Here is an 18,314-nt window from a genome sequence, read left to right on the forward strand (position 1 = left end):
CAAAAGACCTGACAAGACCCTTTTGGTTCGCTTTTAAACCTATTGGAAACTAGCGGTCATCTGTGTACACTAGAACTTTACCTCCTAAATTTTTAGGTGTCTCCGAAGGGGGCCACTGAGATGTAGAGAGGCAAGGGAGCTAACCGAGCTGCCACCTTTTCTTCGTCTTCTTCTTGGTCTCGGGCAGTCAGCTATAAGAACCGAAATCCTTGGCTGCGGGAAAAGTGCGAAATTGAATCCAGCCACGTCTGGCGGTGCTCTCAGAGGGCGGCCGCCGGAGCAGTCAGCGCTCGCTCCACACGACAGGAGGCGCTGTGACCGCGGGAATTCCAGGGCCAAATCAAGCCTCTAACGTTGGCGGTTAGAGAGTCTACTCTGCACCTTCGGTAGGTCCTGTGCCCTGGAGGAACCCGAGAAAAACTTTGTTTTGGCCATCAGGCTATAAATCACGGGCTTTTTTTTAAAACCTTATATAGACTTTTTTTTTTTTTAAGATGAGGCCTAGTAATTTAGGGAAGTAGGCTAAAAGAGCTGAAGTGTGTGATATTTTAATTGACCCCTTTTAATACGACAGAATTGTGGTTTTTTTCCCTTAAAGCACTAGCTTTTTCTGCTGAATAAAAGCTATCACTAAGTTGTTACTACCCACAGAAAATACCGTAGTCATGCTCAACATTGTTGAAGAGCCAAGAGGGCGTTGGAGAATTACCGCGGGAAGGAACGAGGAAGCTCATTAGCGCTGAAAGTCCCCCAGAATCACGCGGAGGAAGCTAAGCATCCGTGTACTTTACAAATGGAACTGAGGTCCCGCTGCTGTTGGAAACTTTGCCCAAAAGAATTAGTTTCTGACCCTCTCGCCCTGAGAAATGTGTGCAGACCGACAAACTCGCAGAGTCACTTACACAAACTGATGTAACCCACTTACAGTCATAGGGGCCGGCATCGTTGGGGAGGGCTCTTGCTCTGCTAAACTCCAGGTGGATTTAATTTCACTCTCATTCCTTTCCTTACAATCTGCGCACCCCCTTTTTTTAGTTAAAAAAAGGGAATTGTAATCCAATGCTTTTATCTTATTTTATTTCCTTAACTGCACATCTTCACCCTCTCGTGCTCCCCTGCTGATTTAAGAGATTTGTTTAGTTCAAGGATTTAACGTGCTTCTCTTGCCAGATTTCAAGGAAGAAAGATTTAAAAGAACAAAGAACACAGAAAAAAAATAAGGTATCTGAAAGACAAGTTAAAACACATTTCTAAAATGAGATTAATAACATTTTTTTAAAACTTTGTAAAACAAGAATATTTTGTGGAATCTTAGTCACTTTAGAAAGATTTTATTTTATTTCTACTTAAGGACACCTGGTGGCTCCACAGGCAGTACACCACACACATGGTCACAGACAGTCACAAGCACAATCACATTCAGAAACAGTCTTTCTCAGAAACACACACACACTCCAACACATATACAGTCACACACTGATCCAGAAACACACACACTCAGGCACACACGCCTCGTCTTCCAACGGATCAGACCTACTTAGCGCCTTCCCACCCAAACAGTCACATTAGTTGATCCCAGTCCCCAGGACTCGTGGGCAATCTGATACCAGGGCCTCGTAGGAGCCAACAGGCTTTGATTGGGAGAATTTCCTACCAGCGCCCAGGACCAATTAAGAGCTAAGCTAGGGCCTGGGGTCCTAGTCCTGTCTCTCCAGGTCAGACAGGACCAGGCACCCCCGCGGACAGCCGCTGGCTTTTGCCTGGCACCCCTTTAGCCAGGCAGATGCGTTCCTGAGCCGATGCCTTTGCTCTCCCAGCTAACGCTCGAGTTCAGGAAGAGGTCCCCTCCCCCTGACCTTTCCCTATCAGAAACCAGACGGTTGCCTCCAGCTCAGTCCCCAAGCCCGCGGGAAGGGGGGCAGGAGGAGGAGCCGGGCGGAGGGAGGACGGCCCGAGTCGGTCGGACTGCCCTATCACACAGACATCTGCTCTCAGTTTCTTCCTCTTTATGATCGCTACAGATGACAAGGGGAGTGGAGCGGACCGAGGCGGAAAAAAAAAAGTTATGTCATAAAGATATAAAACGGTGCGGTGACTCACCTGCTCTTAGCCGCAGGTACGGGTTTCGTGGCAGCGCCTCCGCTCTGCTAGCCTGGAGCTGGGGTCGGCCTAACGTCACCCGGCTCGGCTGACTCAGATGACCGGGTTTCTACTGACGGGGCAAAAGTGGGCCTTTCTCTCTTTTCTAACCTGAAGTCCAGGAGAGAAAAGAAGGGGAGAGGAAAAAAAAAAAAAAAAAGGCCAGACTTTCCAGTCTCCCGGGGTTGAAATTTGGGTCAGGAATTGGAGTGCGGGGCAGGGAGCAGAGAGCAGAGAGACGGGCAGGAGTGGCTCGGGATCAGGATGCAGTCCGGGCCTCTGGAAGATGTGGGTGCCCCGGGAGAGGGACCTTGATGGCCCTTAGCCGGCAAAGCCCTGCAAGCTGGGCTCCGACGCCACTGCCCCCAGCACTCTCGGGCTGCGCGGTTCCCATGCAGAGCCCGCCCGGCCCCGCCTATTTTTCTTTTTTTCGCTTCCAGAGGGGGTTACACCCCACCCCCACCCCAAGTCCCTCTTCCCCTAGGCTCCAGGCTCAAACCAATTACACTCCTTTGTAAACAAAGTGAAGGCCGGGTTTGGGGGAGGGAGCACCGTGGGAGGGGGTCTGGGGGAGCGCGCAGCGGCGACGCGGTGGGGCGGGAGGCGCGGCGGCTGGACTGGCGGGCGGGCTGCAGCCTCGCAGGTGCACCTCGGGCTTTGTAGGTGCGAGCGTCTTTGTGTGGCGGACAAATGGGGAGAGGACAGGGAGGTGGGCACTCGGGCGACGTAAGATCCACATCAGCTCAACTGCACTCGCTTCGCAGAGGCCGCCCGCTCACTTCCCGCGGAGGCGCTCCCCGGCGCCGCGCTCGGCGGCCGCCGCCTGCCCCCGGCGCTGCCCCCGCCCGCTGCGCCTCAGCCGCACACGCCGCGCCCCGCAGCGCCCGGCTTCCTCCTCGCTGGGGTGGCTTTGGGCCGGCGCGGGCGCTCGGGTGACTGCAGCTGCTCAGCTCCCCGCCCCCGCCTCGCGCCGCGCGGCCGCCCGTCGCTCCGCACAGGGCTGGATGGTTGCATCGGGCAAGGTGACTCCAGGATGTTAGGGACTGTGAAGATGGAAGGGCATGAGAGCAGCGACTGGAACAGCTACTACGCGGACACGCAGGAGGTGAGAGGCGGGTAGGCGGCGGAGCGCTCCCAGAGCCTTCGCCAGGGGAGGCCGGGGAGAGAGGCGAGCGCCGGACAGGAGGGACGGCTGGCGAGCTGGAGGTGCCTCTCGGGTGCCACGGCTGCCCGCGCCGTGTGGCTCCCGCCCAGCTTTGGCGGGGCCTTGAACCGGGACCGACTGCCCCGCTGCCCCGCGGGGGAGGCTGGGTCCCGGCACTCGGAGCGAGTGAGAGGATTTTAGGGAACTTCAGGGCTTTGGTCGCGCCCGCTCCAGGAAGCACTTGCGCCTTCCCGGAGGAGAGCGGGAACCGAAGCCTGGCCCCGGGGGCCCGGAGTTGGCTGGCGGGCACGGACACGAGCAGGAGATAAGAAAACCAGAGGGCGCCTGCAGGGCTGCCTCTTTGTCCCGCCCTTTAGTTCGAAGATGCTTTCTGATGAAAGCGCTCTGTCGCTAAGTTGGTCGTTTAGTACTGAAACAATTCCGAAATTTTGTAAAACTTATTCTTCCTCAAAAGCCCTCTCTGGGAAAGAAGTGTGCGCATTCTTCTCTAGAACCGCTGGGTGGCGCTGGTGCGAGCTACATGTTCTTCCAGGACTCCGGGCTGAGAACCTGTTTCTCTTCATTGTCCCCTTGGTAGCACGTTCATGGGGTTTATTTTTCAGTGTGCACAAAAGGACTGCTAGAAAAACCAGGTTTTTCTTTTAAAAAAAACCAGGGGCACCACCTATTAAAAGTATTTATCTTAAACAGCTGGTGGTTACCCCCCAAAAGTTTAATTACCATTATTGAAAACTTATTGAAACTGCCTTGGATAATCTGGGGGAAAGGAGAACAAAATAAACGTCAAAGTAAAAAATATACTTGAAAACGTGAACAAAAAATACAGACCCTGGAAATAGTTTCAGGTGTTATTTATTTAGACTTGTATATTTCAAAACTTACCTCAGGTTATTTGCATACCATAGCATATAGTGTATTATTTAAATCCATTTATTCACCTTTTGTGTTTTCAAGTGGGGTTATATTTGCCGATAAAATAAATTTAAACACATCACTGTTCTCTTTTAAATTATCAGATGAGTAGATTATATATTTCTGTACTCTGTATGTTTTTTAAAGTCTAGAGTGGTCCCAAATTGCTATTGAGTAGGGCCTACCGTGCTTATGATTTTAAAGGGAGCTCAGAACTCTTGCAGAGGTTTAATTCTGATTCAGTTATCTTGAGTCACCAATTAAGTCCCCTAGCTAAAGAGCTTTCTTATACAGGTTAAAATTGAGAATTGGGAAGTAGAATAGCATTACGATAAAATAAGTAGAGTTTGATTTTTGAATTATAAATTGCTCAAAACTAGTCATATAGTTTCAAAGGCCAGGCTTTAAAATGACCCGCAGCAACAGATAAGTATATGGAAAAAAAATGAGTTCAACACAATTCGTCACGTCCTTTTTTCAAAAGTTAGGGGACCGGAAATAGGTAACGATGAAATTAAGGCAACTTTTCAAACAGCTTGCGGAGCTGCACATGTAAAGTTACATGTTAAATGCATATAATGTATTTATATTATAATGCACACCTCCCTGCCCCCGTTTCCTGTTGCAGATTTCTTTTTATTTTTCCAAACCTTATTTAACTTAAGGGTTTCCATGTTAATATTACAGTTACTACAAGAAGGTGGAAAACACTACTTCAAATAATAAAAAACGAAAAGCCACCATTTGTCGAAAACTCCTAGGACAATGAAGTCCGATGTAGGGAAACGAATGATTCAGGGGGTCACACAGCCATGGGCGATTTCTTCTATCATGGAGAGTTTAACAGCCACCCGGACGGCCAAGGCCGCTGCGTGGTCAGCCCGGCTGTGCTTCTGAGCCCACGGCACCTTTGGTCTGCAGTGACTAAGGGTCAGAGATTAATTCTATTTCCAAAGTTTTAACGACAGTTTGCCCCAGTGGGCTGTCTGGGGTGGAGACTTGAGACAGCGCGTGGTGTGCAGGGAGGTAGTGGATGGGCCCTGGAAGCGGCCCCGGGCCTGGAGTGTAAGGCGATTACATATCCTCCCAGGGACATATTTTCTGTGAGGGCTTGTCTTTTATCCCTGCAGCGCTAGGCTTTACCCCCTGCGGTGCATGACCTCTCTTGGCTGGGTCTAGGGAGGGCTGCCGACGGCTAACCTCGGGTGGTGGCGGGTGGGCCCGTGGTTTGCAGAAGTGCTCTCCGCTCTTCCGGGCTTCACGCCCCGCGGGCCTCCAGCCCGCCAGTGCCCGCCACTAACTCCGCCTTTCGGGGCCTCTGCCCTTCGCTGTCTCCGCTCCAGGCCTACTCCTCGGTCCCAGTCAGCAACATGAACTCGGGCCTAGGCTCCATGAACTCCATGAACACCTATATGACCATGAACACCATGAGCACGAGCGGCAACATGACCCCGGCCTCGTTCAACATGTCCTACGCCAACCCAGGCCTGGGCGCGGGGCTCAGCCCCGGCGCCGTGGCGGGCATGCCGGGGGGCTCCGCGGGCGCCATGAACAGCATGACGGCGGCGGGCGTGACGGCCATGGGCGCGGCGCTGAGCCCGAGCGGCATGGGCGCCGTGGGCGCGCAGCCCGCCGCCTCCATGAACGGCCTGGGCCCCTACGCGGCCATGAACCCGTGCATGAGCCCCATGGCCTACGCGCCGTCCAACCTGGGCCGCAGCCGCGCCGCCGCCGCCGGCGACGCCAAGACGTTCAAGCGCAGCTACCCTCACGCCAAGCCGCCCTACTCGTACATCTCGCTCATCACCATGGCCATCCAGCAGGCGCCCAGCAAGATGCTCACGCTGAGCGAGATCTACCAGTGGATCATGGACCTCTTCCCCTACTACCGGCAGAACCAGCAGCGGTGGCAGAACTCCATCCGCCACTCGCTCTCCTTCAACGACTGCTTCGTCAAGGTGGCGCGCTCCCCGGACAAGCCGGGCAAGGGCTCCTACTGGACGCTGCACCCGGACTCCGGCAACATGTTCGAGAACGGCTGCTACTTGCGCCGCCAGAAGCGCTTCAAGTGCGAGAAGCAGCCGGGGGCCGGGGGCGGAGGCGGGGCCGGGGGCGGCGGCGCCAAGGGCGGCCCTGAGAGCCGCAAGGACCCCTCCGGCTCCTCCAACCCCAGCGCCGACTCGCCCCTTCACCGGGGCGTGCACGGCAAGGCGGGCCAGCTAGATGGCGCACCCGCCCCGGGGCCCGCCGCCAGCCCCCAGACTCTGGACCACAGCGGGGCGGCGGCGACAGGGGGCGCCTCGGAGCTGAAGACTCCGGCCTCGTCAGCTGCGCCTCCCATCAGCTCCGGGCCAGGGGCACTGGCGTCTGTGCCCCCTTCCCACCCGGCGCATGGCCTAGCACCCCACGAGTCCCAACTTCACCTGAAAGGGGACCCGCACTACTCCTTCAACCACCCCTTCTCCATCAACAACCTCATGTCCTCTTCGGAGCAGCAGCACAAGCTGGACTTCAAGGCATATGAACAGGCACTGCAGTACTCGCCCTACGGTGCCACGTTGCCAGCCAGCCTGCCGCTCGGCAGTGCCTCCGTGGCCACCAGGAGCCCCATCGAGCCTTCAGCCCTGGAGCCGGCCTACTACCAAGGTGTGTATTCCAGACCTGTCCTAAACACTTCCTAGCTCCCAAAACTGGGGGTTTGTCTGGCATGGCCATGCTTGGTAGCAGGAGAGAAAAATATCAACAGCAAGCAAACAAAACCGCACATATCAGACCAACAACATAATAAAATCCCAACTATTTTTATTTTACTTTTTGTGCACAATCTTTACCCCAGTGCAAAGGACTGTTACTCTGTTATTGTACTGAAAATGGATTGTGTATATTATTACAAGGACAAGCATCCCATAGCAACAATTTTTTTTTCCTGCAGAGTTGAATGATCCACGATTGTATATATAGCTTCCTCCTTCCTTCCCCTTCTCCCTTCCTTCCCTCTTCCCCTCCAGACACGTTCTAGTCTGTGAAGGGTGTATTTAAAAAAGAAAAATGGTCAAACTTGTAAAATATTTGTTTGTGCTTTTTCCCCCTTCTTACCTAACCCCCACGAGTTTACAGGACTGTGGCAATACTCAACCTTAAGAATTGAAATGGTGAAGAAACAAGTTAACACTAAAGGCTCTTAAAAGTATTGAGGGATAATACTGCTGTTATGCAGCAAAACATAAACAGATTATAAACATCAGAGCCATTTTTTTCAGCTGACATATCTGATAACATTCAGATAGCAGATGTCTTAAATGAATTACATATATATTGTGTACCGGCTTATTTATGCACATGTACATAACATGTAGAAAAAAACAGGTAGGTGATTTACATGCTACATTTTCAAGAGTTGCCTGATCAGGAAGTTACGAAGAACACCCCTCTATTCCCCCCTCATCTCCACCCACATATGGCCCTGGATTACGCAAGAATTGCCCTCCTCAAGAAACCTGCTCTTTGCTTTGCAGAGTGCCATGGTCATGTCATTCTGAGGTCACATAACATGTATAATCTTAGTTTCAATGTATGTATATCATTTAAAGAAGGTTTATCCAAGAACAAAAGGGAATATTACAATGTTGGAGGAGAAATAAGTTTTAGGGAGCTGTATTTCAAAATTGGGTCCAAGGTTCCAAAATCCAGTTGATTGTGGCCATTTTAATTATTGCCATTGTGTGCTTGTTTCATCCAGTGTTAATGCACTTTCCACAGTTGGACATGGTGTTAGTATAGCCAGACAGGTTTCATTATTATTCTCTTTGCTTTCTCAATGTTCTTAATTTATTGCATGGTTTATTCTTTTTTTTTTCTTTACAGTTGAAATTGCTTTAAATGATGGTTAAATTACCAATTAAAATGTTCATTTTTATCAGTGTGATTGTAATTGAAAATATTTTGATTCAAATAACGAAAATGATAACAGATTTTAAGCCGTGGAGTATGTTCTTGATCATTTGCAGTTAAGGACTTTAAATAAATCAAATGTTAACAAAAAAGGATTTCTGTTACTTTCCTTCACTTAATTAAATCCAAAATGGATACTCGGAATATGATATTCCAAATCCAGAACTGAAAATAAATGACAAAAAGACAGATAATCTAAAACAAAATTGTTTGGTCTATGTTTATTAAATGAAGATATGGCTAGTGAAAAGCAGTTAAAGAAATTCCATTGGAAAAGAAATTAAATTAAAGAAATTGAATAAGAAATTTGATATCAAACCTTCAGTAAGGTAAGTTGATTTAAATATCACAAGAAGTGAGTTTTTAAGATTTTTTATTCTCCAGTAATGCTTAGCTCAATTTTGGACATGGGCTTAAACCTTCTGTGTTTCCATCAAGTCTTTCCACAAAATCAGATATTATTAATTTAAATACCACCACCACCCCATCCATATGGAATGCATCATTTTTCTTTATTCAAGAAGTTTTTGATTGAGAATAAAATACTGAGAAATGGCTGATAAAATTAAGTTGTCTACCACAGAGAATCCTGAAGCCTCTTCTCATTAAAAGAGAAACAAAACTTAACCATCAGTATAGCTTTGGGAGGGATTAGAGGCAGGGGAGTTAACTCACTCCTGCAGGGGAAGCTTTGTTCCACCAATACATTTCAGGATAGCTACTATTTTGCATGTTGTGAAATATGTGTTTTGTTAAATACTGTTCCTAAAAATATTGTTCCTAGAATTTAAAGCTGATGATTTGTTTGCCTTCTAAGAAGCATTTAAAAGCAACTTCACACCCCACAGTTGCTTGGGATCACAAAATCATTAATCTCCTTTGATAGTAGGCTCACTTTCCAGTCCACCTATTTCTTTGTAAGTCTTGTTCGGATTGACATCAACAATAACAACACCAGCCCAAGCAGAGTCTAGCCGGGTCTGAGCCCTTGTGTATGAACTCCATCCTAGCCAGGGTTTGAACTTGGACAGGCTATACTTTGATAGTCCCACTCCACACTGCGGACAAGATAAAAAGAGCTGTGTGAGTCCCTTAATTATCGCGTAATTGCCTCCCCAGATGAGAGAAGGGGTAGCATCTGAGAAAAATCCAGAAATCTCAAACCCCCACTTTCACTTCATCTAATGAGGAGGAGGGGAGGGAAATTACCGGTTTCAGTAATTTCAAAACCTAATTTGGAGGCCTCAGAGGGACCTTAAAAAAACAAAACAAAACCAAAAAAACCAGCGAGGAAAAAGCTTTCAACCCCAACAGTTACTCATATTTACATAGCGTGTAGACAAGCGTTCTGAGTAGTAGTATGAAGGCGTGAGTTTGGGCCTCGGAAATTTTGCCTGGCCCCAGTGACTCTAAAGCGTCTCACTTTGTGCGGTTCCTCTCGTGATAGCTCCCTTCTCTTTGAACATATTAGCAGTAGCAATATCTGGCCTTCATCCCACCAGGCTTAGGCCAGCTGAAGCCCTGCTCTCGCACTCGGCGGAGGTGTTTCCTGGGGTGGCGGGAGGCGACGTGCCCAGCGCCGCGGGTTTGCGGCCGAGGCCATTTTGGAGACCTGCCTGGGAAGCTGGGACGGCCGGGGCTTCCCTAGGCGCAGAGGCGCCCTGCAGCCCACTTCGGGCCTCGCGGGTCCCTCGCGCGATTTTCTGAGCGCGCCCTCTGCCACGTCTGGGCGATCGCCGACCCGCGCGGGGAAGCGAGCGCGGATTGGGGGCTGGGACAGCCGGTTGCCAGGGAAGGGGAGCTGCGGAGGACAGCAAGCATCTCGAGGTGACAAGTGCAGTTAGTTCTTCATTGTTTGGGCATTTTCTCCTCCTAGCGAATAAATCTTCTGCTGAGCCCGAGACCCAAAAGTCAACAAAGAAGGCCAGTCACCTCGTTACCGTTCCTGCGGCCGTGTGGCCGGCGTTGCCGCGGCTGCTCCCGCTGCGTAATCCCTTCCTCGGAAACCCGGACACACAAACGCCGGAACGCCCGGGGTTGGGGCGCCGCGCCCCGGGGCCAGGAGGCTAACATCTGTGGTTCCGAAGGCGAGCTGGAGCCTCTCGGAGCGCGCCGCCTTCCCGCCCCCTCGTCCCCGCTTTCAGTCCTCGAGTTTCTCTCTTTCTTCACCTGGGATGCTGCGGCTGGCGAGAAACGGGATGCTGACCGCTGCGCCGCGGTCCACCGGGCTCGCTTTATTTAGGAATTTCGCCCGGGGTGGGGGAGGGGTCTCCAGGGGGAGGGGGAGGGATTGAGGAGGGAAACTCTGACCGACCCAAGAGGAAAGCGGCGAGGCGCCCGGGGTCCCTGACTCCTCCACCGCGCACACACGGAGGGCAGAGAAAGCGGGGAGGGGGTGTTTTGGGAGTGAGGGTGATGGTCCTGGGGAGCAGAGCTTCAAATGTTACTTTCACCTTGCGCTTACAAGGGCGGGCCTGAGACATTTTTAACATACTAAAAAGAGAAGAAAACTAAACATGGGGAAGGAGAAACGGTCACCGGTTCCATTCACCAGAATTTAAACAACTCACAAGTGTTCCCAAGTAGGAGGCAGCTGAGTCAATTTTCTACACGATGGCTAATTCGGTGTTTAAATCAAAGCTAAAAATAATTTTCCATTGTCCCCTCTTGAGCCCTCTCACAGCAGAATAAACTGGTTAGAATTATTATGGGAGGAGGGTTTCAAACAAACAAAATCCTATTAAAGTTCTTAACTTCTGCTTTCATTGCCTAAAGCCCCTACCCAAGACTGATTTCACTGAAAGTATTTTTTTAAAAACATTATTTTTCTCAGGATTCTAACGGATTTGAATGAGCCATAACAGAAAAGAATTCCTGAAGTGATAAATTTTACAAACCTTGTTTTGGCATTTTAAAAATTGATCTCAATTTCCGTGGAAATGATTATTAAACTTCTTTGCAAAAACTTTCCGATCAATACAAATTCCTTTAAATGCAGACCAAAGTAGGTGACCTACAGTCCAATTTAATTAACCTTTCCTCAAGATCAATTGGTTTTCTGTTGATTTAGCAGTAATATTCCGGAACATTTAGCTAAAATGTATTTTGATGTGATACCTTGATATATCAAGAAACAATTTATCAAAAAATAAAATTGCTTACATTGTTTTATATATAACAAATTTGTAATATTTTGCTTTCAAAGTTTGAATTGTAATTGCTTGTGAATTGTACTAATAGGTGTTTTGCAACTAACTGGATTTAAGTAATACCGATTTACTTCAATATAATTTGTGCAAAAAAAAAAAGGCATTTTGAAAGCTACCTCGGGCTGAGTAGGTAATCAAATTATACTGAAGTTTAAAAATAAGATTTTCCCCAAAAAAAAGAATCATTAGCACCAGTAAATACTCGTGAGAGTAAGAATGGAAGAAAATGAAACAGCATGGAAGATTTTACAATCTTTCCTGTTAAGATATAGAATCCATTTTGGGAAGGATAGGATTTTTTAAAAAATAGCCAATTGGGCAAGTTTTATTTTCTACCCTTAATCCTATTTAATGTATCAAAAAAACATGTAACAATAGATTACTTTAAATTTTCTGGGTTTATTTTTCCTTCCAATAGTGAGGTTTGGGACCATAAATGTTTCAGTGGTGTTTCTCCTTTCAGCTCCCACCCAGCTCAAGTCCTTGAACTTTGGATAGTTCAGGCTGCAGTTTCGCCTTTTTTTTTTCTTTCCCCTACTTCTTTCAGCCACCTTCTAGCAAGCAATATGAGGTGGGAAAATACCCATGCAGGTTCAATTTTATGCTATAAAACGCATGCATTTTTCTATTACAAACATTTTTTTTTAACCCGGAGAAATCCTCACCCCAAACACTTGCTATCTTCTTTTTGTTATCAAACGTCCTAATTTCTCTAAGTATGTAGTTGTGTCACCTCAGAGAAAGAGCAACGCTCCTGGTGAGAGCGAGTTCCCCACCACTTTGCAGCCCCGGAATAGGGAGGCTCCTATCTTCTCGAAGCCGTCTCATAATATTTTGGGGTTCTCTATGTTCTTATCAATTTAGAGTACATGGCAAAATATTCTCCATCAAAATCTGGGAAGGAAAGGTTTAAATGAAATAAGTGCTTGAGGACCTCAGAATCCAGGTGGGATGCTGGTCAAGTCGTAGTGAGATCAAATTTGGCTAGTGCCAACGGCTGCACACCTGATTGTCAGTGCAGGGATGCCCTGGACTGACTTCCTACTTCTCTCTAATCCTTCGAGATAACTGCTATATATACATATTTCCGAAACCAAGAAAATCAGCCTGGAAATCCCCCTAACAGCATTACCTGGGAATAAGGAACAACGAGGCACTGAACAGAAAAAAGCCTCGTCATTTCGTTTCCTCGCTCTCCGGTGAAATTTTGGTTACTCCTTTGCTTGTCTAATCATGTCCCGCGTCAGTGTTATTTTTCCACACACACCCAAGGAGTTGTTATTTTAAAACACAGACAATTTAATAGGAAGAAAGTAAGGGACTTTGTGGTGGTTTGTTTCGTTTAGGTATTTATTTTAAGGGCCCTTTCTACGTGAGGGAGGAATTAGGCGCTCGCCTTAGAGCTGTGCTCCAGGAGAGGGCTTTCCTTTATGTGACTCAGGTGACCGGAGCGTTTTTGTGGTACGTTCCCCCTCGCTCTGGGTCCCTGTAAGCTCCCGGTACCTGGGAGCCTCAGTGCTTCACTCCTGCAGCCCCAGCTCCAAACGCTCAATCCAGCAGCGGAGCAACTCCGAGGGGCAACTGCGCCGCGTCCTCCGATCCACGAGCTCAGGCTGCAATGAGCTGCAGTACCCGGCAACATCAAGACTTCCTAGCCTCTCCCAGGAATCACTGCCTTCTGCTTGCACGCGCTTCCTTTGTGTTATGCCTGGCTAATATATTAATGGGGCGCGTAAGCCGGGTCCTTCCAGAACGGGAGGAGGGGACTGTGGGTGGGGCGGGCGGGGAAGGGAACCCAACAGCAGTGGTTATTGACCCTTGGGCCAGAGTGTCGAGAAGCAGGCCGGGGGAAAGCGAATGGAGCTGGAGAAAGTTCACTTTGGGTGTCGATGAAAATTAATTAAATGCCTGCTACAAGTTTGTTGAAAAGGTGACCTGCGTCAATACGCTGTCCTGGGCTTGAAATTACGCCGCAGGTTGCCTCGGGCGCTGGAGAAACTCCCTGCTGGCCGAGCCGGTCGCGCGCCTGCTGCCGAGGGTTCGACCCTCCACGCCCCGAGCTCGGCAGCGGCGGTACTACGTCGTGTCCTCTGGTCGCAGGTGAAAAATCCCGTCTGCGTGTTGTGGGCATTCACCTCTCTGAGGTTTTCACCCTCGCAGACAAGCAAGCCCTAGCTACGCCACCCACCTTGGATGCTGGGTCCCAATGGTTAAAACTGGAAAGACTTCCAGCCACCCTGGCCCGCTGCCCTCAGAGACCCCTGCCTTCCCCGTCCTCAACTCCAAAAGGGCTGTCTGGCCTCACAGTCGGAGGTCGTAAAGGGTTAACCACAGACGGAACCCCCGCCCCTTGCCTCGAGGTGGGCTCGCGGAAAGGCGACTCCCCGGTCCCTGCCGCTGGGTGCGGGCCTCGTCTTTCCGCGCGGCCGGGGCCTGAGCGCGCGGCAGGGCCCCCTCTCCTCCCCGCCCGGCCTGGGCCTCGCCCGCCACACAGTGCCCGCGCGCCCGGGACATATGCTGCCCGCAGGCCGCGCGGCCCGACGTGGCGCTCATTGCCTAGGCGGTTCTCAGCCCATCAAAAGCCCGGGATTTCTTCAGCCGTATGGGCCGCGAGGTGAACAACAATGCCCGGGCCACTTTACTTCAAAAGCGGCGATCAGGGGAAAGGCTCCCCCAGAGAATTTTTTTTTATCCCCAGTCTTTCATTCTTGGTTTAAAAAAAAGCATCGGCAACTCCAGGGCTGGGACGAGCCTAATGCCCTTTGATGGGGATTGAATTCATTATCTCCAATAACGCAATTGTGCTTGGCCGACGAAAAGAGCAAGGCAGGGCTCTGTCCCGCCCGCGGGGCCCGGCCGGGAGGGGCGGGCAGTCGAGGCGCGCTCCTGGACCCCGGCGTGGAGGAGCAGCTCGGGCTCCTGCAGGCCGGGCTGCGGCGCCCCCTTCGTGCGGGGGTCACGGGCCGGCCGGGAGGCTGCAGGACCCGTGGCGCCGCCGGCCGAGGCCGCGCAGGCAAGGGGGCGGAGCGGCTCTCTCATTTGATTTATTTTTCGTTTTTCCCTGTGCAACCCTCCCCGCGAGGCCCAGCCAGCTGGGTGTTTACTTTGCTCGCTCCCGGCCTCCAGCTGCAGTCCTGGGCGCCTCGGGCGAGCTGGCCGGGAGAGCCACTCTGCAGCCCTGGCTGGGTGCGCCGCGGCGCCGCCTTTGGTTGGAGCCGGCTTTGCTCGCAGCCCAGCACGGATAAGCGGGGCTTTAAACTGCCGGGGCCCCGGAGTCCCCTCCGCCTAGGCTCTCTCTAGGAGCTTCCAAACCCGCCATCCTCCCTGACTACGGAACGGCGCCCACGGCCTGGGCCAGGACCGCCCGGCCCCACGGCCGGCCCCGAGGTGCGGGAGTTCGGGCTCCGGCTGTGCTGCGCCTCCTTCTTCGCTCTGGGACCCGCACACCCTGCCTGGGGCAGCGCCACAGTCGCGAGCGCCTCCCCCGGGGTTGCGCCGCCATCCCTGCCCTTTCAGCCACTCTCTGCCCGGCCTTCTGCAGTTCCGAGTGTGGGGAGGTGAAAACAGAGGACAAACAGGGACCACTATCACGTGTTTTGACTGTGTGTGTGTCTGTGTAGAGAGAGAGGGGGACTAAGAATCGTGCTCAAAGAAAGCTTCTTTTCTAAAACGAGAGTTTAATCAGTCACAGGACATGCTTCCTTCATAACTATTTCCCACCCACCCTCCACCCATTACTGGGAAGGATATATATTGCAGTTTTATTTCAGTCACGAAAGAATAATCATTTTTAAAAACCCACAGAATTTAAAGTACTCCCCCTACCCCACCCCCAACACTTACGGAAGCTGTATGGCGGTGGACTTGTGGATTAGTCAGTCCTCGCCAATTTGTCGTGGCAGTTCCAAACTGCACCCTTCTCTTCAGAGATTTAGAGTCAGCACACATGCTATGGAGTACATGTGTCACACAAACACAAAATTAGATATATTGGATTAGAAGAATGTCAACAAGACCTTGCCCAAAGTAAGAAAGCAGTAAAAAGTGATCTGATTTTGGGTAAACCAGGAAAAAAGTTTCACATTTAAGACTTTTCAGTTAGGTGTTGTTCTCCTGAGGAGAAAGAGGGATTTACTTATTAATTTTCCTCAGCATTAAGTGGAGTAACCTTTACATATCTGGCCCATGGAATTCTAAACACAACCATCAATTTTCAGGCCTAGGCACTTGGGGGAAAAAATTCCACTGTGGTACGTAAGACCAAAGAGAAAAGTTTTTTCCTCTTTTCTTTTTCTTTCTTTCTGTCTTATACAGCAACATCTTGAATATAATTTACATTAAAACATATATTTACTTTTATGAAATTTTCATAGTTTTAATTTACCTCCGAAAGGTTGTAAAATATTTACCTTGCAGTTATCCCAAGTTTCTAATAGTCTATGGGTAATCCTACTCTTTTGGTTGAGTTATTTAATTCCAGAAACCTACATTAAATTATCAAAGAATGAGTGATTCCTCTTCTGGACCCTCTCCTTACTTTTTACTAGCTTGTTAAAGAATTAGTTTGAAACTTGATGAGTAGTTCATTTACAGTGTGGTGACTTACTTAAGCCACCTTTCATAAAATCCCCTTTGCAAGGTCAAGTGGAGATTTGATCTTTGTCCTAAATTGTGGCACACATATTCCACACCTGTTAGACTGCCTGCTCATTATCACTTGCTTAGAGATACTGGAGAGAGAAAGGCATTTGTACAGAGTAAAAATGGGAATGATTTAGATTTTACACCTATTTAGCAATCTGAATAACAGTTTAACATAACATGTATGATTAGAATAAGCTATACATAGGTAAAGCTATTTTGAAATTAATTTTCATGATATTTTTGAGGACTTTAAAGTGATTGCACTATAGACCTGTGCAAGAACTATTCTGTGACTAACAATATATTCAAATCAATAACCAACAAATTTTTTAATTTGACATATATCCACCAGACTATGGAAGCTATGGGACAGTCCTGTGGTTTATAAAACAATTTGTCTAGTGCCCGAGCACACATGAAGGATTATGTGAATTCAGGTGAGCAGAGCACCATAGGATGGATGAATTGCTAAACAAAAGATAGCATGACTTTTGCATAGAGTCTTTGGCTGTGAAACAGAACTGGAGGGAGGAGAGGTAGAAAGGCCATATAAAGCATTTCAGTAGAAATGAGAATTCAGTGTTATCTGAAGTTTGACTCCAAAGCACGCTTTCACCTTAAGATTCATAGAAAGATGGGACCATAGAAAATGAGGACAGAAATGACTTGTTATGTGTTCTACTTTATTTGCCTGCAACTTTAGTGCAGGATTTATTGCCCGCAGAATACTCCTAGGCCAGGTCCAGGATAGATTTAAATGTCAAGCATTGAAGGACTCCCACTTCCTGCGTTTATTGATGTAATGGAGAAGCTCTATGTTCACAGTGCAAAACATTTTGCCAGTTGAATACTTCTCAGATATTAAGGTAAAAAATTTGCTTGCATTTTAAGTATGACTCTTTGAGGAACCATTTTTATTAGGTCTCAACTTGTTTCACAAACCTGAATGCCTGTCTCTTTAAGTATTCAGTTAGTCAATCAATACACATTTACTTTCCTTAGTTCCCACCTAAGATTGAGCCAAAGAAAGTGCCCCAGGTGGGAAAACACCTTTAACACATGTAAGCATTTAGTTTTCTAATATTCATACTTAAAGAAGTGGTGGGGTCAGGGGTGCTAAATTTAAAACTCAATAGTTTCTTTGCCAGCATGCCAACATTATAAATAGGAGATTTGGTCCTTCTGTGAGGTAGCCCCCCAAAGTCTGGGTCATGCAGCCTCTTTACCTTTTAAATATGACATGGTAAGAAGCCATAGGACTTCAGCTTCCTAAAATGTGATAAATTCTTAAATTACAAGGACAGAACCTAGAAAGCAGGAGAAGGAGTGGCTGGGGGTTAATTTAAAAGAAAACTGTTCCTCATACTGGAGAGATTTCAGAATGCTTGTTACTTATGGCCCACAGATTGGTATATAGTTTATTAGGAATATGTTATAACAGAGTTTTATATAGTAAAGAGACTGAGGCTGTTCAAAGTAATGCTTCTAAGGTAAAGTAAAACTTTATTTAAAATTATTTCAGTTTCGGAGATGCAGAAGCTGGAGCTGGCAAGCTGCATTTTGATTTCGAGTCTCAGTCTCAGAACTGGACTCAGCTCCCAAGGCTCGGAAGGATTTGCCCATTCTGTCTACAGTGACCACAGGGCAGTGGCTTGTCTTAGGTTAACCCTCCACACTTCACCTGTCTCTTAAGGCACAACATCTGTACTAAGAGAGGCAATTAGAAAGGAAATACTTTTTAATCTGAAATATTACTCACTTTGGAAGTATAATCAAAGCAAGATAAGGTTGTGGGTTAAATGGTGAGAGCAAATGAGAAATGATCTCCCAAGCAGCCGACTGACCTATCTTATCTTATAAACTAAAGTAGTTGAAAGGAAAAATTGGAATTGTAATAAAAATGAAAGGTTGTAAGGCCTCTGATGACTTTCTTCAGGAATAACATTAAGAAGTTATATAATTATAGTCTACATAAGTCCATAGATATCAGCTTCCCTCAAGTTGACCATTGGGTCTCAAGTAGGGCAAGTTCTACCCAATTTTGGTTCATATGATACAACAAATGACAGTACTGGATATTATTTAAGTCTCTGTAAAATGAGTACAACTTAAAAAATGTTCCAAGAGCCTTCTTACATAAGTTCTGCATTTTTCAGAAAAATTTTAAATACATATTTTAGAGTCTTTTTACACTCACTATTGTTACCAGTTGATACTGTTTGTGAAATAACGCGATAGTTTAATAATATGCACAAATTAACTTCAACAGAGTAAAACATGGCCCTTTCTATTTT

General features: G+C 48.2%; 2 protein-coding genes across 2 annotated transcripts in view; one reads left to right on the forward strand and one right to left on the reverse strand.

Moving 5' to 3' along the window:
* TTC6 (tetratricopeptide repeat domain 6) overlaps window positions 1-18,314 on the reverse strand; it is a 377,901-nt gene that overhangs the window by 335,134 nt on the left and 24,453 nt on the right. The window lies entirely within an intron of this gene.
* FOXA1 (forkhead box A1) lies at window positions 1,998-8,260 on the forward strand. Its single transcript, XM_004453838.4, has 2 exons — window positions 1,998-3,244; window positions 5,560-8,260. The coding sequence occupies exons 1-2, from the start codon at window positions 3,173-3,175 to the stop codon at window positions 6,895-6,897; spliced, it is 1,410 nt and encodes a 469-aa protein (XP_004453895.1). The 5' UTR covers window positions 1,998-3,172; the 3' UTR covers window positions 6,898-8,260.

The sequence above is a fragment of the Dasypus novemcinctus genome, chromosome 3, assembly GCF_030445035.2.
Source record: "Dasypus novemcinctus isolate mDasNov1 chromosome 3, mDasNov1.1.hap2, whole genome shotgun sequence".
NCBI lineage: Eukaryota > Metazoa > Chordata > Mammalia > Cingulata > Dasypodidae > Dasypus > Dasypus novemcinctus.